The 27,500-nt window shown below is 39.7% G+C and overlaps 1 protein-coding gene across 3 annotated transcripts in view; it reads left to right on the top strand.

Annotated features, from left to right (window-relative positions):
- The window catches only part of bcar1 (BCAR1 scaffold protein, Cas family member), a 92,093-nt gene that overhangs the window by 54,160 nt on the left and 10,433 nt on the right, over nt 1–27,500 (top strand). For all 3 annotated transcript variants that reach the window (XM_035946877.2, XM_023267416.3, XM_023267415.3), the window contains 2 exons: nt 10,638–11,375; nt 24,145–24,294. In XM_035946877.2, coding sequence (XP_035802770.2) covers nt 10,638–11,375; nt 24,145–24,294 — 888 coding nt within the window. The remainder of the gene's footprint in view (nt 1–10,637; nt 11,376–24,144; nt 24,295–27,500) is intronic.

Genomic DNA, 27,500 nt, shown 5'->3' with positions numbered 1-27,500 from the left:
AAACGAAAGGAGAGTTTATCAGCCAATGGCAAGGCTTACACTCGCAACGTACACCTGGTGAGTCAGCTTGTACTTTAAAAATGTGTGTGCTAAAATGTGTGTGCAGGGTAAGCCCTTGTTGTAGCTTCCTTACTTTCAGCAAGTAACAGAACAACAGAATTCAAAGAATGAAACATACAGCATGTTAAAGCTCTAATCAAAACTAGTGGCAGCTTCATGTTAGTTTTGTTCCTATGTGACTTTGGATTTTGACAGATGCTAGTGCTTGCACCAAATGATGAAAAGCATAAAGCTAAGGTAATCTCTAAATCTCTCAGAGTTGTAAAATTACAACTCAGACTGATAAGAGATTCATTAAATAGTTTGTGCTTTTAACCCTCACTGTCAATGTACACGTGGACAAAATTGTTGGTACCCCTCGGTTAATGAAAGAAAAACCCTCAATGGTCACAGAAATAATTGGAATCTGACAAAAGTAATAAATAGAAATTCTATGAAAATTAACCAATGAAAATCAGACATTGCTTTTGAACTGTGGTTCAACAGAATTATTAAAAAAAACAAAAAAAAAAAAACCTCATGAAACAGGCCTGGACAAAAATGATGGTACCCCTAGAAAAGACTGAAAATAATGTGACCACAGGGACATGTTCAATCAAGGTGTGTCCTCTAATTAGCATCACAGGTGTCTACAAACTTGTAATCAGTCAGTCGGCCTATTTATAGGGTTACAAGTAGTCACTGTGCTGTTTGTTGACATGGTGTGTACCACACTAAACATGGACCAGAGGAAGCGAAGGAGAGAGCTGTCTCAGGAGATTAGAAAGAAAATTATACATGTTAAAGGTAAAGGCTATAAGACCATCTCCAAGCAGCTTGATGTTCCTGTGACTACAGTTGCACATATTATTCAGAAATTTAAGATCCATGTAGCCAACCACTCTCGACGTGGCCGCAGGAGGAAAATTGATGACAAATGGAAGAGACGGATAATACGAATGGTAACAAAAGAGCCCAGAACAACCTCTGAAAACATTAAAGGTGAGCTCCAAGGTCAAAGTACATCAGTGTCAGATCACACCATCTGTCATTGTTTGAGCCAAAGTGGACTTGATGGGAGATGACCAAGGAGGACACCATTGTTGAAAACAAGTCATAAAAAAGCCAGACTGGAATTTGCCAAACTGCATGTCGACAAACCACAAAGCTTCTGGGAGAATGTCCTATGGACACATGAGACAAAACTGGAACTTTTTGGCAAGTCACATCAGCTCTATGTTCACAGATGCAAAAATGAAGCATATCAAGAAAAGGACACTATCCCTACTGTGAAACATGGAGGAGGCTCTGTTATGTTCTGGGGCTGCTTTGCTGCATCTGGCACAGGGTGTCTTGAATCTGTGCAGTGTACAATGAAATCTAATGACTATCACAGTATTCTAGAAAGAAATGTGCTGCCCAGTGTCAGTCGCAGGTCATGGGTCTTTCAACAGGATAATGACCCAAAACACACACAGCTAAAAACAGCCAAGAATGGCTAAGAGGAAAACAGACTATTCTGAAGTGGCCTTCTATGATCCCTGATCTAAATCCTATTGAACATCTGTGGAAGGAGCTAAAAGATGCCGTCTGGAGAAGGCACCCTTCAAACCTGAGACAACTGGAGCTTTCTGCTCATGAGGAGTGGACCAAAATACCTGCTGAGAGGTGCAGAAGTCTCATTGACAGTTACAGAAATTGTTTGATTGCAGTGATTGCCTCAAAAGGTTGTGCAACAAAATATTAAGGGTACCATCATTTTTGTCCAGGCCTGTTTAATGGGTTTATTTTTTTAAAATAATTCTGTTAAACCATGGTTCAAAAGCAATGTCTGATTTTCATTGGTTAATTTTCATATAATTTTTTATTTATTATTACTTTTGTCAGATTCAAATAATTTCTGTGACGATTGTGGGTTTTTCTTTCATTAACCGAGGGGTACCAACAATTTTGTCCATGTGTGTATTAGTGTGGTTAAGAAATGAACAAGACTATGTAGCCTACATGATTATATTATGTTTTTACCATTGGTTTCACATTACAGTAGAAGCACAGCCAGCAGACAAACAACAAGCTATGAATCACTGGATGTTTTTCCCCGTTGCTCAGTGCTGAATCATAGTATCAACAATGCAGTCTTAGCTGCAGCTTTCTTAGCAGATTTATGTGAGTGATCAAAGTGCCACACTTCACTAGTGTGGAGATTTATGCTCCTGTGGTTGCGAAACTATTTTAAAACTAAACCTTTAATTACTTTTTGTCACCGTGTATCTGTGGAGATGTCGCCTAACAACGGATGGATGCACTCATGCTTTTCACGTAGCTGTTTTCAGCTTCTGTGTTTAGAGGCCTATATCCAGTTTTAAGCTGAGGGCTTCATCAGTTCAACATAATGTTCACAAGGATGTTCTCCATAGAGAAACAGAATAATCGGTGTGTCAGCAGGTTTTAACTTTGGCTTCTGCAATCTGCAAGTGCAGGTTAGTAAAACCTTTAAACACAGGGTGCTCTGTGGATGCTCTGTTATGCAGTGCACATAATAATTTCTGAATGTGCCAAATTTCTAAAACTACACTCTGTATGTAGAATCTTATTGGACGACTGGCCAGCTAGATCGCTATGGAAATGCCAGTCTGAAGTCAATAGAAAATATATATGCAAAATTGAAGACATCACAAACTAAAGAAACAGTTACTGTATACTATGAGTGTGTTAACAGTCCTAGTTTGTACTGGCCTGGGTTCAGATCTCTAAGCTGACACATACCTGCCAGAAACTTGTGGACAGATACCAAAAGTGCTTAGTTCAGGTGAAAATAGCCAAGGGATGTTAAACCAGATATTAGCACGTATGTATATTTTTGACTCAGTAAATTTCGTTATATGTCGTATTATGTCTATTTCAGCTAGTTTGAGTAACATTTGGTCAATCAGTTTTGTAAGCCAAACAAAACAAAATTAGAGTTATTTTTTTTTTAATGTAACACAAAAGAAAAAAGTTTGTCTGAAATACAGTCCCATATCTGTGTTAGTAAAGCAGGTCTGCTTGATACTTATATTTTAATCAATCCACTCCCTTAAACCAGCTAACTATCTATAATAAAAAGCGAGGCTACTTTTTATAAGTTCCTACAAGGGTTGTCTGTCAACAGGTTAAGCAATAACAGGCCACACCTACAAGAATCTATCCTGTGCTCCAGGCTGCACAATCTCTGATGTTTCTGCTGTTAGTCATAGCCTGAAGGCAGGAATTTTTTAGCTGGGATGATCACTCCCGAAAGCTGAGGCCTAGGATGGAGCAGCTGGAGCTGTTTGGAAAATTCAGTTTTGTTGTATTTTGTGAAACAAAAAAATGCAAAGAATTGCCCATTGCAACTTGCTTTTTTCAATTGTGGAACCTAAAAAATAGGATTTTAAAAGCATAACTTAAATTCTTCCTGTAAATGGTCATCATGAATAATTTGGAATGAGTCCTGAAAGTACCTGAAGAATTCAAAAAATAGTTAGGATTGAGTCTACTGGTTGCAGACTTCACAAAGTTGCTCCGGAGACAATGAAGACATTATAGAACTGTTTTTATTGGCTTAGTGCCAGTAAATCGATCTTAATGGGTAAAATCAGTGGAGTGTTTATGTATGGTTCATGGAATATAAATTTCACTCTTCTGTTTTTAGGCTTCTTTAAGCTTTAGGTTTGAAGCATGTCTCTTTTTCATTTTCATCTGTGTCAAAAATGTAGGATTCAAGGTTTATCTCAGAAGTGTATTTGAGTCATTGAACTCTACAACTCCATACTAAAACAAAATGAAACATAGTTTTCACACATTGCCGTTCCTAAAGTATTATTAGCTTAGAAATTATACATGAGGAATATATATAGCTGTTTTCTTGTGCTTTGGGCCTGTGAACATGTAAATGTTGGTGTCCTGCAGTACACCAAGTACAGCTCCAGCTAGGTGCTTCACTGGGTGGAGGACTCTTTCTGCTGGTACAGATCAGCTGTGCACCCACAACTATTTCTCAAGAACTGTCTGACATGCCAAGACAGGAAACAGGGAATGGGGAAAGAGAAGGACTATCTCAAGGAGAAAGACAGGTAGTAAATAAGTGTAGGGTGGGAAAGAAATGAAATGAGGTCTGCTCTCCTCTACTTGCTGGTTTGTGAACTTTTGGTTGTGTGTCTGTTATGACACCTCAGGAATATGAGGAGTTTCATGTTATGTGGAGACTGGAATGCTGTGTAAGTAATGAAGCTGGGCTCTCTGTCCCTCTCTGTCTCCCTCAGGTGTGTGTGTGTGTGTGTGTTTGTCTGTGTGTGTGTGCATGTGTGTGTGTGGGGGGTGGGGGTGGGGGCTTGTTGGTAGTAGTGCAGATCCAGGCATGCTTCACCTGAGGTGTGCCTACACAGGGACACACACACACCTTGTCTATACAATGACACACACACTCCAGTACTCAGAGAAAGCATCTCTTCATATTTCATGTCCACTCTGCCGAATCAAAACCAAGCAGAATTAGCATAGTGCTTTAATACACAGGAGGACTTTGTTTATGTTTTCCACAATATTTGTGGATGACTGTCAGTGTGACTGTTACCACATTCAGATAGCAGATGTTTGTATGATGCTGGTCTGGTGATCCATTTTGGACCCCTTGATATAGGACTGTTGGACCTGTTTTTGTTTTGGGTTCTTTTGCTGTTGTGTTTTTATTAAGGATTTACTAAATTTGTACCAGGACAATCAAACATTTACAGAATAATGTAAAGTCCAGATTCAAATGTCTGATCTGAAAAACTAAGAAACAAAACTTAGAAGGAATATTTAATCAACATTGCCAGATTTTTTAAAGCTTGGAATAACTTGTAATTATACATGCCAGACCAGACACGTTTTTATTCTGGTACCTAAGTCAAACAAATAAGACAAAATTTTAATTGGGAAACAGTGAAGTGCAAACACATGTCCCTCTCACATGCTCTTCTAACTTGTAGGATCTCAACCAGAGACACTTCATTTGAAAATGTTTTACCATCATCTTTATATACAAACAAACTTGTCTTCCTGAGCTGGGCGCCTTACAGTGGGATCTCCTTCACACTGTAGGTCTGTCCTGTGTGTAGGGTGACAAAGTATTTCAGATGTATCTCTCAGGTGTCTTTCGAGGCTTCTACATAGGCTTTGTATCTTGTGTCAAGGAATCATCAGTTGATATTGTTGTGCATTTTTATGTACACTGGCATTGCTGTCTTTCAGCAGAAGCTGATTGAAAATATTGCCAGTTGTCTTGGTTGTTGTCTCAGTTGTTATTGATGTCTTTCCCACAGATCTAAATGCAGGTGTCACTGTAGTAACCATTCCTTTTGAACCACTAGCCAGTTAAACAATGTGTGTGACTGGAGCACCTGCTGTTTGTGTGCTAACATTTAAACCCTCTCTTAAAATCATTTGGATGTTTTCCTCTTTCTCTCTTGATACAGTATCTGAGTCAAGTGGGCCTACTCAGCTTTTTCATATATGCCACAGACCGCAATTGGATCGTAATTGTTTAGTTGTACCATATAGTGCATCTTTGTGGAAGCACCTGCATTCATTGTATATCTCCAATATTTTTTTTCATGTACACACACGAGCTCAAATACACAAGGCCTCTTGTGGCGAGCTAGTATTTGTCCCTCGGGGTCAAATAGGAGGCAAGCGACAAAGGACATTATGCACATACACACACACACTCACCAGCTGTTCACATTATTCTCTCCTCAGTGGACATCTCTCTGCTTCTTCTGCCTCTTTTCTGTCCTTGTTTGCAGTAGGATTAGCTAAATGAAATATGCCAAAAACTTGTATTAATGTTATCTTTACATATTTCAGCCTTGATAGTTAATGCATTATCACAGTAACTGGTAGTCAGTAGTCTGTAAATTTAGTCAGTATATTTTACATGTGTTCTTTCATACATTTATTTATTTTCAATTACAATTTATATGATATTCTGATTATTTTTTAGATGTATTAATTCCTGAAAATAATTTCCGAAAGTTTAAGGACATCTTCAACTGTCTCTCCTCCATTTAACTACTAGCCAAACATCTAAAGATATTCCATTTACAGTGACATAAAACAGGGAAAAACTGCTACACGTTTGTCATTTAACTGATAAACTCAATTGTAATCTCAAGAATAGTGTTTCAGTTATGTTTAAGGTAGTCACAGGTTTATGTTTCTTTGCATTAATATAAATCAGTCTTAAAATCAAGCTGGCATTTCTTGAATTACATAATCTGTCACAGTGAACATGGGGTCTGCTGTAATTGTTGTCAAAGTAATGTTAATAGTTCATAATCTAATAAATGAAATAAAAAGTTGTTATTTGTTACATGTGTATGACTATGTCAAGGAGTGTTCAATAAAAGTTCGAAAAAAGAAATAAAAAGTTGTTATATATTATATATGCATATTATTGGCTGAAATGTATGGCAACCACTGACACAAAGAGAACTAAAACAACCCAGGTGATTGAGATCAGAGTTAACAATAACCTCAGTTGTAATAGCAGAGGACAAAAGTGGACTTTTTTGACACAACACGCTTCACAAAAAGGATGTGATCATAAAAGGCATAACCACACAATAGCAAGACATCACTAAGGTGAAACAAGGTAGAAAAGTCTTGCTAGCAACTTCCTAACTTATGCTCTGCTTACAGAGGTTTTTTTTTTTGAAAATGTTAAATTAAAAACTGCAAAATGCACCAATTCTTCTAGAATAGAGTGCTTAAAGATTAATTTAGTAGGATTCAAAGTGTTCCAAATGAGATGTTTAGTTTATTATGTGAAATGATTATCGCAGTTGTCCAGAAAGGCCTTTAAAATCCTCTTTTGTCATTCCTCTGCTCTGTCTCTCCAGTATCCTCAGTGGCCTGACAGCTTTCATGGAAATGTTGGTGTCTATGTCTAGTGCCAGGTGTTTTTTCTGGTAGCAGTTGCCATCACTTTGTCGGCAACTGTGGCTATTGGGATTTATCCTAAAAGGTCTGCCTGATATAATTAGCTCCCATTGTGTTTTCATATCTCCCCTCTCACAGACTGTCTTCTGTAGGGTGGATGTACAAGTATCTGCTTGATGACTTTCTCACACTGATTAACAGATAAGGACATTTTCCTCAGCCATGCCTACACCCAGCCACATGCCTCCGCACAGGGGTTGGTTAGGGCATATCTGTGAAAGTGATCTAGTTAGGCCTGAGTAGCTGTGTTCTTTTCTCTTTGGAGACTTGGTGGGAGAAGAGAAGAGAGCAATCAGAGAAGGCATTCATCATCAACGCTGTTGGGCAGCAGCTCTGCAGTGTGTGCACATACAGTACACACTTTCTGATCCTAGAGAAACCCAGGGGAAGAATAACACAGAGAAAGACAGACATGTAGAGTATGTGTAAATAATTTAGTGATACTGCCCAGTATACTGACTTTCAAGTAGCCTAAGGGGCAGTGATTACAGTTTCTAGCTCCACATCCAGCCTGTGATTCATGTGGCTTGATTTTAGTGTCTGACTTTATTTAGTGTATCTGCTCATTTTCTTTCTATGCATATCACGAGTTACACAAGGCTTTGGAAGGGAGCTATTGTATCATATTGTTGGTAAGGCATGTACAGTTCGAGCTGTTAATGCAGGATCAGGTTATTGCTGCTGTTGGTGTACCTTACTAATACTTCGCAAACCATGATGTAACATGTTAGTCTTCCTTCATTTTGCACCAAGTTTGAACAGACAAATGGCAGAAATGCATTAAATCAGCTTCATCTTCACCAACTGTATTATAATACAATAATATAATATAATTAATCTGAAATAGACCATTCTGTGCAAATAATACTTTTACTTTTGGCACTTTCAGTAACCTACATTTTCATGCTAATGCTTTTGTACTTGTAGTTTCATAACAATATGAATGCAGAACTTTTAATTGTAACATGGTATTTTCTGGGATTGTGCATGGAGAGTCATGTAAAATGCACTGTACTGGTGCACACAGAGCAGAAATGTTTTCTTGTGAGTGTGATTTTTTGCTTGTAGATGCTGTTACTGTTAGCTCACAATGTGAGTGTGCATAGTATTGATGTGCACTGGTTTTCAGACTAATACCTAAGTCCTCCTAAGTCCTATTGTAACATTTATGCACTAAACAGTCTAAAATCACATAGATCTCGTCAGAGTGGACAGAAGGAAAATTAAGAAGTTGATGACTTAGTTACTAACCAGTAATTATTTTTAGTATGACTGTTTTAAACACAGATAACAGCACTGGGCTGCCTCTTGACTGAATTCACTACATAATGTTTGCTACAGAAGCTAAATGGGTAGCCGACTCATCGAATGCAAAGTTAACATTTAACTTTTTTGAATGTTACTTGTGGCTGTTTCATGAGAATGAAATGACATAACATGAACGTTCATGACTAAACATAGTGTGAATAAAATTTGACCTTCGCCATGATTTCTACCCGAGTCTTGTCAAATAAATTTTCATCCACAGTTGTGGTGAAGACAACAACTCTTACGATCCCACACTACTTTACAATGACATCAAACTTCTTCTTCTGTTTGTTATTCCTGTTACGAGACCACTAGTGAAAGAAAGAACATACTTCGCATTTAGGGTGAACACATACGTTATCCTGAACATTGAATTTCAGACAGCCATATAAGACAGCAACATCAAAACTGAAGGGGAACTTGACACACAAAAACACATTATCCTGAAGAAAAGTGGATACAAATTTTTTAAAAAGTTTGAGGGTCTGAATGTAGTTTTTCCTTTAAAGACAGTCCTCTTCATGATAATACAGTGAAATTAATAACTAAGAGTCAGATGTATTTCTCCGTCTCATATACAGGCCCAAATGTAAGCCATTAACAAACTTTCAATAAAAAGAAAAATCCTACTGTAAGTCCCAAGCTAATTACATGTCCTGGCTTAGATGGGCAGTATTTTGTGCTGAGGGTGGTAATGCCTGTGTGTGTGTCTGGAGCTGGCACAGAGCTAGTACAGGCTGTACCAGTCCCAGATAACTGGGGTGGGACTCACACAGGGAGGGAGGAGAGCCGAGGTCCCATGTGGATGGCAAATATTGGTTTAGTTTGAAAGATTTCTACAAAGACTGAGGGGAGGTGTTTCTGTTTGCATGCTGGTTCTCCACAAAGACGTGTGTGTGTGTGTGTGTGTGTGTGTGTGTGTGTGTGTGTGTGTGTGTGTGTGTGTGTGTGTGTGTGTGTGTGTGTGTGTGTGTGTGTGTGTGTGTGTGTGTGTGTGTGTGTGTGTGTGTGTGTGTGTGTTGGTAATATTTGACCACATTACACTTTTGTTATGGTAAAGAAGTTTCTTGGATTATTACTAAATGTAACCATTACTATCATATGCAATATATAGAATATATGTTTTTGACTGTAGTGTAAGTGTGTTTGCTTTGTCAGGCAGCAGTAAATAATGAAGTTGTATGCAAAACCTCCACACCAGTGTGATGTGATCTCCATTCTTTTCATTAAATGTTGAGAAACTGTAGCTGAGATTTCTTTGAAATATGATGTGCACTTAGTCACAACTACCAGAACTATTAAGTTAATGAATAGCATTATGTTGGTTTGTCCAGATTGGATCCCAGACTTTTTCCATGATTAAACACTAACATTACTGCTACACATTAACACAACACATAGTCCTTGTACTTTGCCCTCCCATTGGCTGTATGCTAAATCACATGAAACAGCAAGCATAGTATACAGTTTAATTGGTTGGTTAAGAGAATTACTTGCAGTCCTATGTGCACAGCTGTGGCTGTGTTTTTTGATTTTTGTTGTTTTTTGTACTTCTAACACATAAGGACAGACGCACTCTCCACACCTCAGCACAAAGATATTTAACATAGTGTCTGTGTTTCAGTTTCATGGATCACACTTTTTCTGAACAGATTATTTTTTGCAGACTGGAAAAGTAACAAAATACATATCTTTAGAAAGTAAGAATGCATACACATGCTTTGTTTTTGCATGTACTGTTGATAAATTGCACAAAGGAAGTAGAGAAGCTACTCACAGCGAATATTTATTTTGAGATCCGAACATTCAGATTCCACACCCTCCCCCCACCCCCCTCGGACGATGTCTCGCAAAGAGTTTTCGTCTCGTCAGTTCGCCTGACGTGTCCCCCCGTCGGACGTTACGATATGAAGGGATCCTAATATTCGCCGCGTCTCTTCCCCCCGACGGGCATTACGAACCGAATATTCGGATATTCATCATTAATCGGGGCCGACTATCCGGAGCCCAGAAACTGCTATTCGTGACAGCCCTAGTAGCAACATTCAATTCAATTCAATTTTATTCATATTGCACCAATTACAATTCAAATTGTCTCAAGACACTTTACAGAACCCATATGCCTGAACCTCAGCCATATCACAGTTGAAGGTATCCTGCAAACTGGTCATAGGGTGTTTTCCTATGGCCATGTTTTGTTAAAGCTTCATTTAACAACAGGTAGGAACAAGAACCATTCTGAGTCTGTGCCCTATATTAACACATGTCTGTCTATTCATCTTCTTCAGAACGTGTTGGCCAAGGCCTTGTATGACAACGTGGCTGAGTCTCCAGATGAACTGTCCTTCCGCAAAGGTGACATCATGACAGTGTTGGAGCGTGACACACAGGGATTGGATGGCTGGTGGCTCTGCTCACTCCACGGACGCCAAGGCATCGTCCCTGGCAATCGTCTGAAGATTCTGGTGGGCATGTATGACAGTAAGCAGCAGCAGCAGGCCACTCCTCCCACACCAGATCTACTTGTTTCCTGTTCTGCCTCCCAGGTTCAGCGACCCCTCCCCATTCAAAGCACCTACGCCAAACCAGCACCTGCTTTGTCATCTGCTGCCATCGCTACGTCCTCTGGGTTTGCCACCAAGCCCCTCCCCTCAACACAGTACACGTCCATGCACCCAGCCTACTCCACCCCCAGCCCTGCCCAGCCCAACCCTGACTCTGTCTACATGATGCCGCCCTCCCATGGTTCAAAACCAAGCCCCCAAAGTCTATACCAGGTTCCCTCTGGTCCAAGTGGACCCTCTGCACAGGCACAGCCAGGACCCCCAAGCAAGGCTCCACCTCTAGGACAAAGACAGTACCAGCTCCCTGGACAGGATATTTATCAGGTGCCCCCCTGTGGAGGCCCAGGACCAGGCCATGGAGCAGTTCCGTCTGGGGGTACAGGAGCTGTCCAGGATGTGTACCAGGTGCCCCCCACTCTGGATAAGAGGAACTGGGAGAGCAGCAACAAGCCTCTTGGCAAGGTAAGGGAGAAAGAAGAAAGAAGGAAAAAATGGAGAAAGAAACCAGTTACACAAAGAAAAATAATATTAGATAATTATATCTCTCTTAGTTCATAGAAATTGAATGAGGATGAAAGAAAAATAGAAATAGAGAACATATAGCTGACTTAAATGTGGAAAAAAAATCAAGAAAACTCTTGAAGCAACAGATGCAGACATTTATGGTTACTGTTCCTGGCTTGAGGTTGTTCTTTGGCAGTGGTAAGATTTACTGATATTTGTTGTATATTGTTATATATTTAACATCACAGAGCTTTTACATTTATCTTGTGTTACCTATAAAAGGATAAAAATAGCTTTTATCAAATAATTCCAAGGGATTCACATAAAGGGGCTCCCCAATGTGTTTCTGTCTTTCAAGAGGTTCATGGTAAAAAGAAAATTGAGAACGAACAAAAACATACAGTTCAGTACCGTGAGCCTGTCTTACCTTGATCACAGAGCCCGTTTTTCCTCAGTTGTTCTCCCATGGTTGCCATGCAGATCTTTTAAGGCATCCTAGTCTACAGCTACAGGCCTTTTGTCTCTTTTGTCTACCCCCACAGACCTGTCCATCTGATGATATTCGGTCTCAAGCCAGTCACTCTAACCTTAACCTTAACCTCCCACACAGTGCAGCAGCTTCATCTTGGTCGTCCTTGTACCGCTGGATTTTACTTGCTATCTTTGTTTTAGATGTGTAAAGACAAAATCATTCCTTCATCCTTATGTATTTTTACCAGTGTGTTTTTCATTGTTGTGCTAACATTAAAATTATTACATATATACTCCCCTTCAAAAGTATTGGAACAGTGAGGCCAATTGCTTTATTTTTCGCTGTAGACTGAAAACATTTGGATTTGACATCAAGCAATGAATATGAGACAAGAGATTAATATTTCAGCTTTTATTTCTAGGTATTTACATCTGGATCTGATACACAACTTACAAGATGTCATTATTTGTAACAGAACACCACATTTTTAGGTGAGCAAAAGTATTGGAACAGATAGACTCAAAATAGATTTGCTTGCAATAACTGCATCAAGCCTGTGACCCATCGACATCACCGAACTTCTGCTTTCTTCTTTTGTGATGCTTTACTGGGCTTTCACCACAGCCCCTTTCAGTTGTGTGTCTTGGGAAGTTACTCCCGTAAGTCTCCTCTTTAGCAGGCAAAATGCAGCTCTACAGGGTTTATGTCTGGAGATTTACTTGGCCAGTCTAAAACCTTCCACTGCTTGCCCCTGATGAACTTCTTTGTTGTTTTGGCGCTGTGAGTTTTTTTTTTTTTTTAGTTAATTCTTGCTGCTGCCATCATGTGTTGCATCATCAGTGAAGATTAATGAGCCTGTCCCAGAAGAAGCCAGGCAAGCCCAAGCCAAGACATTTCCTCCACTGTGTTTCACAGATGAGCTTGTATGTTTGGGATCATGAGCAGATCCTTTCTTTCTCCAAACTTTAGCCTTTCCGTTACTTTGGTAAAGGTTAATCTTTGTTGTCAGTCCATAAAAAATTATTCCAGATTTTTTTGAAGCTCATCTCTCTACTTTTTGACAAATTCCAGCCTGGAATGCCTATTTTTTTGTGAATGAGTGGTTTGATCTTCTAGCGTAGCCTCTGTACTTTTGTTGATGTAGATGTGTCAGTAGATTGTGGCACCTTCACTCCTGCCCTCTGGAGGTTGTTGCTGATGTCACTAATAGTTGTTTTAGCGTCTTTCTTTACTGCTCTCACGCTTCTGTCATCAACTGTGGCTGTTTTATTTGGTCTACCGGTTTGATGTCTGTTAGTACACAAATGGTTTCTTTCTTCTTCAGGGCATTCGAAATGGTTGTACTGGCTATGGCCAATGTTTGTACAATGGCTCTGATTGTTTTTTTTTTAAATCTTCTCTCAGCTTCACAATTACTTGTTTTTCACCCTTAGACAGCTTTACATGTTGGTTACACCTCAAACTATAGATGCAGTCTACACAGCCGAACCCAAATCTGAAACTGAATGTAGACAGTGAGTGCTATTTATTGTTTGAATAAACAATTTAATAGGACACACCAGGGCAACAAAACAGAACTGTCAGTCACATGTTCCAATACTTTAACTCACATGAAAAATGGGTGGGTTCAAACAAAAGGTGTTATAATCTAAGTTGTGTATCAGATCCAGATGTAAATACCTGAAAATAACAGTTGAAATGTTGATTTCTTGTCTTAAATTCATCGTTTGAAATAGGGACTGCCCGATTTATTGTCTGGCCAATTAAATCGGCTGATTATAGCTCTCTTCAAAATGATCATCGTCAGCCGGAGTTTTGCTGATTAAACGCTGATATATTCTTAATTTCTCATTAAACAGTAAATGCTGTTCAGTGTCACAGTCACGCAGAATGATGTCCTTGCATCGTTTGTCGAATGCATGAAGCAATCCTCAGTCTTCTCAGTAACGTACAGAAGTAAGCTACAGCCAGGCAATATTACATGAGTGCGCTGAGCGGAGCTTGCCGACAGGTAAGTTTATAAGGATGTTGTGAAATTAACAGTGACTCAACATGTCTCCCGTTTCAGTTTAACTCTCTTCGCCATATGTCACGAAGAGTGACGCGTGCTTCGTTGCGTTTGTCAATGTTTTTCATTTACATTGCAATGTGCTAGCAATAACATCGCTGTAATTATGCCAACCTAGCATAGTGTTAGCTAGCAGCTTAAAAACCAGTAAGTAACTAAAGAAATAACGTAAGTGTACAAAATATTTGACAGTACAAAATATTTGACAGTACAGAATGACCGTTCATCACTCCATCAGCTGCATGTTGAGGCACATTTAAGGAGGAGCGATGTGAACGTAGAGGGCAGGGGTTTATTCAGTACAGGCCCGATAAGTTAAAATGATTAACATTACTGTCTATCTTCAGCAACAAATTTTTTTCTCCTAGCCTTTATTTAAGATAAGTCATTTAAAAATTGTCAATAATTATTGATTGTATCGATTGGAATTAAAAAAAAAAAATCACCTGTATTACCTAGCCTGCCCTGCATTGACTTTTTTTATGGGAAGTGTGAGTGAGGTTTCTGGTCACTTTTCATATGCCTCATAAGAGCATTTCTGTGAGTATGATAAAGCGTGAAAGCTGTATGTGTTTGACAATGGAGGTTAGTTAACAAGCCAACCAAGTATGAGACTTTTTAGACATAAATAAATCAATTGGCTGTTTTTTTTAAACAGGTAAAATACGTTTCTTACTTTTTGTGACTCTACTACTAAAGTTTCTCATCTGTTTTTTTCATTTATTGAATAGTGGCAATTCTGCAACTTATTTATTGTTAAACACTGGACAAGTATAACTTGACAAGTCACTAAGCAAATTGATGTTCTTGTTTAACATATTATAGCCTAACTTGAGCATTCTATTTTGGATATTTACTTATTTTTCCACAGTAAAAAATGAAAAAGAAAGACAGCTGTTCTTATTACAAAACATATGTTTCTTACTTCTTTTGGCACATTTACTAAATAAAATACTAGTTTTCCTTTGAACTGAACTGTGAAGAATCTCTTTACTAGCATCTTCACAGGCTTTCAATACATTGGTATTGTATTATTTTATTTAAGCAGAGGAAATGTAGCAGCATTACTTGATGACATTTAATTCATACACCTGTAAATTGTCACAGAAATGTTACAGGTAATGTAAGCAATATAAGACTCGAGTGCCTATTTAGATAAAGGACAGAAGGATCTGTGATATTGGCAAGACAGAGACGAACAAATATTATAGATGTTAGACTCAGAAGACAGCATTTTATGAATGACGAGGGTGGAATTTGAATATTCGGATCTCAAAATAAATATTTAGATACCACCATCACGACCAAATATTCGGATATTCGGGTCCAGCCCTAAAAATGACCTAGTTTTTTTTTTCACAGCATTTACTTTCTATTCCCACAAAGTAAATGTTGTTTAACTTCATTTACTCCACCAAGGAACGCTGCGGAGTTATGCAATGATTGGCGTACATTTGTCTGTGAATCTGTCTGTCTGTCTGTCAGTGTGCAACATTACTGAAAAACAGACCAATGGATTTGGATAAAATTTTTACGGAAGGTCAGAAATGACACAAGGACTGCTTAATTGGCAGTGATGCGGCTTATAGTCTGGATGCACGGATCTGTTAAGGATTTCCCATTGCCAGATATAGCGGCCAGTACGGCGTCACTGTAACCATGACAACAAGAGGATGCTGTGTCAGTTACCTGCATCATTTGACTCGGCCCCTACAGATTTTGGTCACGCAATTCAGTATCCGTACATAATGTACATATGCATAACGCACTCCTGTGTTCACCGCAAAGTAATTATTACTCCACCAAGGAACGCGGTGGAGTTATGTGAGGATCGGCATATGGAATCCTTCCTATTCCCTCTGTTTGCAGCATTACTCAAAAACGGACGAACGGATTTGGATGAAATTTTCAGGGAAGGTCAGAAATGACACAAGGACTAATAATTCGATTTTGGCAGTGATACAGCATATAGTCTGGATTCACAGATTTGTTACAGATTTCCCATTGCCAGATATAGCGGCAGGCACGGTGTCACTGTAACCATGACAACAAGTGAACGCTAGTTCAGTTGCCTACTGATGACCACATGATTGCAATACTACTACTGACTTATTCGGACCTATCTGTCGGAAATGATACAAGAAACAATTGATCAAATTGTGGGGGTGTCTCCTGAATTTTCTGACTTTTCGGCAGTCTTCCTCATGTCAAGAAACCACTTCTTAGATAAACACTTCCTTTGCTAAAAATAAAAGCCCATAACATTAAAAAAGGCCTTCAAAATAAAAGCATGAAGGGAATGTTTATTTTAACACCAGCAAAACAAAGCCTTGCAAAAGAAAAATGATGAACGGATCAACAGACTTTTATAAGAATAACTTACACATATGTAGTTCATGTGATTCAGTATCCGTACATAATGTACACATGCATAACACACGCCTGTGCTCAGCGCAAGGTCATTTTGTTTGTGGGTACATCTATATGAAATGACAACATTCTATAGTACGTGATTTCTGATCATCAATAATAACATTAATAATAAAATGCTACAAAAATATGCTGCATTTCTGACAATGCTATATGGGGGAATGAACAGCCTTGGTGGAGTACTGCACTCTCTGAGTGCTTTTCTTGCTACATCATGTAGTTGTCATTTTCTTGAAGCAGGTTTTAGAGTGAAGTAGTTTCAATTGCAGCACAGAGGAAACCACAGAAACAAATGCTTCATTTTTTATAAACAATAAGCAGTGGGTGTGACGTGCTGATGTATGGGTTCAACCAATACTTTAATCATTTTAAGGCTACTTCACACCAATACATTTTTGTTTTCAAACATATACCTTTTGCTACTTTCACACCTAGCGCTCCCACTATTTTAGGATGTTAGGACCCCCTAAATGGAGACATTAGAAACACATCTGATCCCACTTCAGTGCAGACCCACTTTCCACTTCAGATGATACAGACTCTTTCGGATTGGTACTTATTAGTCACTATGTGTCATTTCCTGATTCCTAATAGCCCTATCACATGAAACTTTATCTGGAAAATTACTGAAGAAGTTAAAGCATTGCTGATCTTCTTGTCTATGGTAGAAGCTGTTCCAACAGTTCCACCTTATCGTCAGTCCAAGCAAAGAAAGCCCTGGTATTATATGTCACCATTGCTGTTTTCTCATAGTATTTTGTTCAATTAACCAAGCAGCCCTCTGCTGCCTCTTCACACTGACACATGCATGTCCAGTTTACATGAATGATCATGTGATCTGCCTTTTCAGGTTTTTTAGTATGCATTTCAAATTATTTCTAAAATTGTGCTAAAACACTCTTTAAACCAGGCAGTTATTTTTTTTTTTTTTTTAAAAAGCCTTGTTTTAAATTGAAAATGTATTAGTGTGGATGTAGCCTGAATCCTCACTCCACATCATAGTTTCCTGCTGGACTAAAACAACCTGATGAACAGTTCCCCTTCATGGAAAAGATGAGACAGAGCAGAATGTACAGAGAGCTGAGAGGCAGAAAAGTAGATAAGGAAAAGAGCAAGCATAACAAAGGAACAATGACAAAATAAGCTGTAGTCTGTTTGTGTGTGCATATGTGCATCTGTGTGGAGGACGAGTAAAATAATAATATTGTTCATAATTCAGCTCTGATCGTGGGTTGGGTGACCATGCACTTTAATATGCCAGCTTGTGACAGGCTGTGTGAGATGCACTGAGCCATATGAGTGAGCCATATAAGTGAGGTTGCGTGCGTGCGTGCGTGCGTGCGTGCGTGCGTGCGTGCGTGCGTGCGTGCGTGCGTGCGTGCATGTGTTGGTAATGACAGTGTCCAGCTGTTCTCCTGCTTCTTTACACATGAGCTCCTCCGTGTCCTCTCTGTCTCTAAAGGCGTCATAATAAATTAATATGCAGAGTCTGAAATATACCAACTACTAAAATGCTTTGCTGTATTGTGTTCTCTGTACCTGTACTAAGACAGTTCAGTGTTTCTCGCCAGACTGTACTTTTTTTACTTTTTTGAAATCCACAATCACATATCCCCAGAAAGTATATTTGGAGATACAATACAGGTATCTACCACATCTGCTCTTTGTTTAATGCTTCGTGGAGGGGTTCTCTTGATGATCCATATTGATTGTAGTCATCTTTTGACCTGTTATACCTTTTCCAAAAGTCCATGTAAGACAGTCCATAACGTGACTGATTTTCCATCCTGAAACCAATAAGTAGTTGGTCAAGGCTGTTCACTGTTCATTTGGAAATCCAATTTTTAGTGAATGTCATCGTCCAAGTGCATGTGAATGCAGCATTAGATGAAATACCATCAATGTGAAGCAGCCGCTAGTCAGCTGTGTGGCCTGTGCACAGTACAAAGCAAGATAAAAGTATAGCTCATGAACAGCAGCAGCTGAGCCCAGGTTTGTTCAAACATCGAGTGGATGTGACGTTGTTTTCATAGTTTTAGTCAGATGCCAAAACTGCAAAGTGGTTAGAAGGTAAATGGTGAGAGAGTGACCACATCTAATTATAGTCCTGGCAGATCCTCTCTTACAAACTATGATGCATTATTGTTATGCATATTTTTCCTATGTAAAAAGCAACTGCATGTAACTTTAAAAAAAAAATACATTTGATACTGAAGCATGTTGTATGCCAATAAAACATTGATGTTGTTTATGCCTTTCCACATATAAATTATATTTCTGTGTCAGTCTCTGAACAGTTTTTTTCTGCGTCATAGTTGGTTAGCTTGTTAGAGTAGGATGACATGTTATTAATATTAGTTAGGGGTTTAATGCCCATTTATAATAATTCCCCCAATTTCTAGATTGGTATACAGGTGCAGTTAAAAAGAAAATTAGTTTTAATAATAATGATTATTGCTTACACTACCATTCAAAAGTTTGAGCTCACCTGGGCAATTTTGTGTTTTCCATGAAAACTCACACCTTTATTAATGTGCTTAACCTAATTGCACAAGGGTTTTCTAATCATCAATTAGCCTTTCAACATGATTAGCTAATACAATGTATCATTAGAACACGAGTGATGGATGGTTGCTGAAAATGGGCCTCTGTACCTCTGTGTAGATATTCCATTAAAAATCTGCCGTTTCCAGCTAGAATAGTCATTTACCACATTAACAATGTCTAGACTATATTTCTGATTAATTTAATGTTATCTTCATTGGAAAAAAATGCTTTTCTTTCAAAAATAAGGACATTCCTAAATGACCCCAAACTTTTGAACAGTCATGTACATCTCATGAATATTGAAATCCAGTTAACTCAAACTATTAGAATATTTAATTTCAAGTTTGACCAAATTACTATTCAAACAGTATACATACCATGTTTCTCTCAGTCTAGCTCAGTACACACAACCATAGTAAAAGTTGTCCAGAAGATGATCATCACAGAAGATCATTGCTATAAAGGCTTGCTGTTGGCAGAGTGATGTATTGAAGCATATTGATGGAAAGTTGGAAGTGTGGACACAAGAACTGAGGCTGATGTCAGTGCATCAAGAGCCACCAAGCACAAGACCGCTTCAGGAAGGAGGCTGCAATTGTCATGTTCCTAATAGCAACACAATCTGACAACATTAGAAACTTCTTACCTGGAGTGAGGAAAAAAAGAACTGGACTGCTGTTGAGCACTCCAAAGTCCTCTTTTCAGATGAAAATAAATTTTGCATTTCATTTGGAAATCAAGGTCCTACAGTTTGGAGGAAAAGTAGAGATACACAAGATCCAAGATGTTTGATGTCCAGTGTCCACAGTCTGTGATGATTTTGGGTGTCATGTCATCTGCTGGTGTTGGTCCATTATGTTTCATTAAGTCCAAAGTCAATGCAGCATCAACCAGGAGATTTTAGACAACTTCATACCTTCATCTGCTGACAAGCTTTAAAGAGGTGCTCATTTCCTTTTTCAGCATGACTTAGCAGCTGGCCCAGACCCAAAACTACAACCAAATGATGTGCTGACCACGATATTACTGTTTGATTGGCCAGCCAACTCATCTGACCTAAACCCTTTAGGACTCCATGTAGTGTTTTTTCAAGAGGAAGATGAGAAGCAACCGACCTACAAATACAGATGAGCTGAAGGCTACTATCAAATAGGGCTGCTACTAACAACGAATCGATGAATCGCCTGAGCATGATACGTCATCAAAAGCAGAAGTGAGCGCGCAATGCAACAGAAATCACCGTCCGAGCGGAGCGCATAACACGCACGGACATCCACGTTGTATCGCGTATATATAGTATATGCATATATTATATATGCACGTTACAGTGCAGACATCCAAGTTTACAATACAGCACGGACTTCCGCGCTCCACTCGGATGGTGATTTCTGTTGCATTGCGCACTCACTTCCACTTTTGATGACGCATCGTGCTCAGGCGATTCATCGATTCGTCGTTAGTAGCAGCCCTTGCTATTAAAGCAACCTGGACTTCAATAGCACCTCAGCAGTGCCACAGGTGATCACCTTCATGCCATGCTGCAGTGATGCAATATTTCATGGTAAAGGAACCCCAACCAATATAAATATAAATATAAATATATATGAACATACTTTTGAGAAGATGGACATCTGGACACATCTGTGCTATAATTTCTATTTTTGATTTTATATATATATATGTATATATATATATATATATATATATATATATATATATATATATATATATATATATATATATATATATATATATATATATATATATATATACAGGGTTTCCTCTACATTCATTCAGCAGCAGCAGCCAGCCATTCCTAAATCCCAGCTGCCACTCCTTCAAATATCTTTTTTTTTTTTTGAATCGTCGCAAATACACCACTGTCGCATGTCTCCACCTTCACAGCAGTCTTGCACTGTGTCGGGTACTCACGAGTACTAAGGTACACTACAGATAATTATTTTGCTCAGTATCTACTCTTTGATACGTCGGGTTAATACGACATTAATTACTCGCGAGAGCGCAGCCTTGAAAGTGACGTCACGTCAAGCACCCAGGCACCAGGTCAGAGAGTCAGAGGAGTGTTGTCTTGGAAAATAGGAAAACGACTTAATGGAGAAAAGTTACTAGCTTAAGATAACTCATAATAGATTATACAAGTTAAACAGACATTCGCAAAATATTGATGTCCAGGTAACGTCACGTAGCATATTGGTAGCTTCAGTTCATTGCGCCCGGTGCCAACTCAGTGTCGCTAACGTGAATAAACTATGGATAGCATTAAACTAATATCTGCACACCATGTATGAATAACTGCTGACTGCATTTTCAGATGAGCTTGTTCAAATTTTTTTTTTTAATTCAAACATTCAGCCTTTAAAAAGCCATTTTCAACTGGCCATTCAATAAATAGGTTGTACAAGGAAAATCTGCAGTCAAGTGTCATTTCTTTATGTTGTCACGGCTCCCGGGGAGCCTGCCGCCACTGCTGAAAAGAATCCTAGAGGAAACATTGTATATATATATATATATATATATATATATATATATATATATATATATATATATATATATATATATATATATATATATATATATATATATATATATATATATATATATACACACACACACACACTATATTGCCAAAAGTATTCGCTTACCCATCCAAATAATCTGAATCAGGTGTTCCAATCACTTCCATGGCCACAGGTGTATAAAATCAAGCACCTAGGCATGCAGACTGCTTTTACAAACATTTGTGAAAGAATGGGTCACTCTCAGGAGCTCAGTGAATTCCAGCATGGAACTGTGATAGGATGCCACCTATGCAACAAATCCAGTCATGATATTTCCTCACTCCTAAATATTCCACAGTGAACTGTCAGCTGTATTATAAGAAAGTGGAAGTGTGTGGGAACGACAGCAACTCAGCCAGGAAGGGGTAGGCCCCGTAAACTGACAGAGTGGGGTCAGCGGATGCTGAGGTGCATAGTGCGAAGAGGTCGCCAACTTTCTGCAGAGTCAGTCACTACAGAACTTCAAACTTCATGTGGCCTTCAGATTAGCTCAAGAACAGTGCTTCAGCAGAGAGCTTCATGGAATGGGTTTCCATGGCCGAGCAGCTGCATCCAAGCCATACATCACCAAGTGCAATGCAAAGCGTCGGATGCAGTGGTATAAAGCATGCCGCCACTGGACTCTAGAGCAGTGGAGACGCGTTCTCTGGAGTGACGAATCATGCTTCTCCATCTGGCAATCTGATGGACGAGTCTGGGTTTGGTGGTTGCCAGGAGAACGATACTTGTCGGACTGCAATGTGCCAAGTGTAAAGTTTGGTGGAGGGGGGATTATGGTGTGGGGTTGTTTTTCAGGAGCTGGGCTTGGCCCCTTAGTTCTAGTGAAAGGAACTCTGAATGCTTCAGCATACCTAGACATTTTCCATGCTCCCAACTTTGTGGGAACAGTTTGGAGCTGACCCCTTCCTCTTCCAACATGACTGTGCACCAGTGCACAAAGCAAGGTCCATGAAGCCATGGATGACAGAGTCTGGTGTGGATGAACTTGACTGGCCTGCACAGAGTCCTGACCTCAACCCGATAGAACACCTTTGGGATGAATTAGAGCGGAGACTGAGAGCCAGGCCTTCTGGTCCAACATCAGTGTGTGACCTCACAAATGCGCTTCTGGAAGAATGGTCAAAAATTCCCAAAAGCACACTCCTAAACCTTGTGGACAGCCTTCCCAGAAGAGTTGAAGGTGTTATAGCTGCAAAGGGTGGACCGACGTCATATTGAACCCTATGGCTTAGGAATGGGATGTCACATTCATTTGCGAGTCAAGGCAGGTGAGCGAATACTTTTGGCTATATATATATATATATATATATATATATATATATATATATATATATACCTCTAAACATACACATCTGCACATATTTATTCTGCAGTGAAGATGTAGCAACAGTATTGCACGTAACATTGGGGGGAAAAAAGTAGCAGCAGTTATATAGTCACAGTGACTATGGGTGCCCCTGCCCAGAAGGATTATTTAAATTTAAGAGTCTGATGGCTTGGGGGATGAAACTGTTACAGAACCTGGCTCGTTGTGATGCTGCAGAACCTCCTTCTAGAGAGGAGCAGGGAGAACAGTCCATGGTGGGGGTGTGTGGAGTCTTTGATGATGTTGTGGGCTCTGCTGAGACAGCGCTTGTGTGCAACATCCTGGATGGATGGAAGAGAGGTCCCCATGATCTTCTCTGCCGTCCTCACCACCTTCTGCAGCGACTTCTTATCTGAGGCCCTGGAGCTGCCAAACCAGATGGAGATGCAGCTGGTCAGCACACTCTCTATGGTGCCTCTGTAGAAGGTGGTCAGGATGGGAGGGGACAGCTGTGCTCTCTTCATCCATCGCAGGAAATGCAGACGTTGCTGAGCCCATTTGACCAGAGATGATGTGTGCAACGACCAGTCCAGACTGTCCGTAATGTGCGTCCCCAGAAAATTGGTGCTGCTGACCACCTCCACATATTTATTGTCAATGATAAGAGGTGAATGACTGGACTGCTTTCTCCTGAAGTCGATAATCAACTCCTTGATCTTCTCGATGATGGAGAAAGAAGTGAGGAATGATGAAAGGATATTGAACAGGGTTACTTTTGCTGTGTTTTATCCCACAGCTATTGTGGTTTCCCATGCTGGCTGGTTGACTCTACACTCACACCATATAATACAGAGTTTAAACAGGCAGACAATAGAGTAGCCTGGTTCCCATGACAACTACGACAGGACCCCTGCTCTGTTTTTATGCCTGTGTGTGTGCCTGTGTGTCAGCAGCATGTTTTAATGAGACTGTATCAACTTTTGTCTTAATTCATTCAGAGTAAAAAAGCAATACATTTTCTTTCAAAGATGAGGAAGCCTTGTAGATTTTTTAACATCTCAGACTGATAAAGACTCTACTGTGACAAAATAGTAAATTGTCTGACTTGCATTTTGCCCTTGTCACATAACCACATGCTTAAAGTTTTCCTAGAAGAAGGGACTGTATGGATTGACATAACGTTAACCTATTAAAGTCTTTAATCTATCTGTTAATATGAATGTAAAATAATGCTGGTACTCTTAAATAATATCCTCTTACCTTCTTTTTCATACTGTCTTGGCTTGACTTACCTGCTTGTCTGCTCCTTGTGCTGCTGTCCCCAGGTGGTTGTTCCTACCCGTGTTGGACAGGTGTATGTATACGACACAGTAAAACCAGACCGGGACGAGTACGACATCCCACCAAGACATCAGCCCCCAACCCAGCAGGACATATATGACGTGCCTCCCACCCGCCAGCAGTACAGTACACAGGTACAACTGCTGTGTGTGTGTGTGTGTGTGTGTGTGTGTGTGTGTGTGTGTGTGTGTGTGTGTGTGTGTGTGTGTGTGTGTGTGTGTGTGTGTGTGTGTGTGTGTGTGTGTGCGCACGTGTGTGCGCACGTGTGTGCGTGTAGTAATTCTTCTTGGCTGAGTATATTCTTGTTAAGGTGTGAGCCACTGTGAATAATCAAATTATATACATATGCTGTATATGTCTATATTGTTAACTATGAATAAATGCAGAATTTCTTTTGGCCGATGTTGATTAAACATAATTTCAGAATTGTTTTTGCAAAAGGGTTTTAATGTGCATCAAATCTGATTTGTTTTTAACCCAAGATATTGCGCATAACTTTGTCATATTCTCATGTTTCTTCTTGTAACATTTCCAAAATATCATTGCATTACAGCTGCTTATGTCTCAATACCAGTACCACACATGGTATAAGGATAGATTCAAGACTACATCATCTTTCAATATTATGTAGTTGTTATTAAAATAGCAGAAATTGGTCGTTCTACCATTTTATATTCTACTAATTTAAAACCTACTATAACAAAGTAATAATAAAGTTTGATTATTCTTAATAATAGTGTACTAGCTGCTGCACCGTATGTAGTCTTAACTGTTGAAATGCATGTTGTGACAGTAGCCCTGTGTGTAAAGATATCATTGTATGACTACACTTGCAATAGTGGTGTGTCACTATCATAGTATTGTGCTCTTATTGAGCAGTGTCTTATACAACACACTGTCAGACACACCACAGCATTGTCTGGCACCAAATAGTTTATTGTCTTTCTTTTAGCCTCTCACTCTCTAAATATTAGATCTGTCTTTGGTGAAGATCATTCATGTCCAACAGGCAACCTATTCTATGTGTGTGTTATGTACAAAAATAGAGAAATCAAGGCCACAGAAAAAGTAGCTGTGTGTGTGCCTTTTGAGCCCTTTACACACACACACACACACACACACACACACACACACACACACACACACACACACACACACACACACACACACACACACACACACACACGGATCAACTTAGGTATAATATTCCACATATCCATCTTCACAATATTTTCTGCTAAATATGCAGGAACATATGTGTGTGTATAGAAGAAAATCTTAATGCTGACAGGCCAAAGGAGGAAGGTCGCTAAAATACAACAGCAACAAAATGAGAACAGGAGTCAGAAGAAGAGGAAGGAGAAAAAGAGTTGTAAGATGATGGAGAGTAAAAAAGCAACAAACACAAAAAGAAAAACAAGATGTCAGTAAATGATGAGAACAGTAATGATAGTAGCCAATGAGCAACACCCAGCTCACTCAATGAGCTGTTACTGAAACAAGTTGTGAGCATTGCATGTAGAACATTGCTGTAGATGCACCTGTAACAGCTGACAAACACTAACATTGTATGATTTCAGCATGTCTGTCTCAGCTTGAATCCTGCATGCAGATCTGGTTCGATCTGGTATTTTACACAATCATTTGTTTTTCTACAGTTCTCAGTGGACCTCTTGCAACACATGCATTTGCTGTTGCTAATATAATTTTTTGTCCAGTATTTTCAGTACCTACAGTATCTGCAGTACCTTTTTTACATCCAGTATCATAGAGAACAAGGACTGTCCTCATAGGAGCTTCAGTAGAAATCAACTGGATTTCTCTTGTAGGTTCTTGAAAATATTTCACCTTCATCCAAGAGGCTTCTTCAGTTCCAGCTGACTTATCCCAGACATGGAAACAGCCATCAGAAACGACAATCTTGTCAGAGGCAGGACAGCTCAGGTTGAAGGTATCAAGGAGGGACTTTTATTTATTTTTAATAAGGGATAATAAAAATAAATAAAAGTCCCTCCTTTCAACCTCACATCCCTGGAAAGGAGGGCAGGACCATCTTTGAGCAAGGACAAGAACATCACAATCCTGCTGGCCGACAAAGGTAGAGGCACTGTGATACTCAACACAGCCGACTACCACAGGAAAATAACAACTTTACTCTGCGACAGTACTACCTGAGAAGACATCCCACAAACAACTACAAAAAGAAGAACATAGACTGCCTACAACAGCTGAAAAAAAAAAAAAGCAACTGACCACCCATCTTACTATGGACTTTATCCTGGAGAGCACACACCATGTGTGTATTGCCTTCCAAAAATACACAAGGAAGGAGCCCCACTCAGACCAGCAGCAGCAGCATCAACTCCGTCACCCACAACACCGCAAAATGCCTATCTTCAAATTTAGCACCGCTGGTTGAAAACACCGCTCACCGTATTCAGAACTCCCCTGTTCCAGAAAGGTTCCGAGAGTGAAACTGGCCCAGGATGAAACCATGGTTTCATTTGATGTCATATTACATGCATTCCCACATCTGAGGCAATGGAGACTGCCTGCAAGACAGCTCTCTGGGTGACAGAATCAGCCTCACCCCCAATCAGATATGCATCCAACTGGATGTCTGCCTGACCACCACTCACTTCACATATAATGAAGGTTTCTATAGACAGAAGCTCAGCTGGTTCATTGGCTCTCCAGTGTCACCCAATGTGACCAACCTCTACATGGAGGAAGTGGAAAACCAAGCACTGAGCTTGTTTAAGGGAACAATTCCAGCTACTGGTTCAGATATGTGGATGACTCCTGGGTCAATATCAAAGCCCAAGAAGTAGAAACATTCACAGTGCATATCAACTCAGTGGACAGCAATATCAAGTTCACAACGGAAGATGTAAAGGATAACCAACTGCCATTTTTGGACTGCACAATGCATGTTGAGGAGGATGGAAGCCTCAACCATCCATCCCATCTCATCCCAAACCATCTTGATTGGGTTTAGGTCAGGTGACTATGGAAGCCGGGTCATCTGATGCAGCACTCCATCACTCTCCTTCTTGGTCAAATAGCTCTTACACAGCCTGGAGGTGTGTTTTGGTGTCATTGTCCTATTGAAAAATAAATGATGGTCCAACTAAACGCAAACCGGATGGGATGGTAGGTCGCTGCAGGATGCTGTGGTAGCCATGCTGGTTCAGTGTGCCTTCAATTTCGAATAAATCCCCAACAGTGTCACCAGCAAAGCACCATCACACACCCTGCATCCTCCTCCAATGCTTCATGGTGGAAATCATGCATGTAGATACTATCTATTCACCCTTTCTGCGTCACACAAAGACACAGC

This window comes from Amphiprion ocellaris, chromosome 3 (genome assembly GCF_022539595.1).
Source record: "Amphiprion ocellaris isolate individual 3 ecotype Okinawa chromosome 3, ASM2253959v1, whole genome shotgun sequence".
NCBI classification, from domain to species: domain Eukaryota; kingdom Metazoa; phylum Chordata; class Actinopteri; family Pomacentridae; genus Amphiprion; species Amphiprion ocellaris.
Note: the sequence above shows the minus strand (reverse complement) of the source record. Positions and strands in the feature narration are given on the sequence as shown.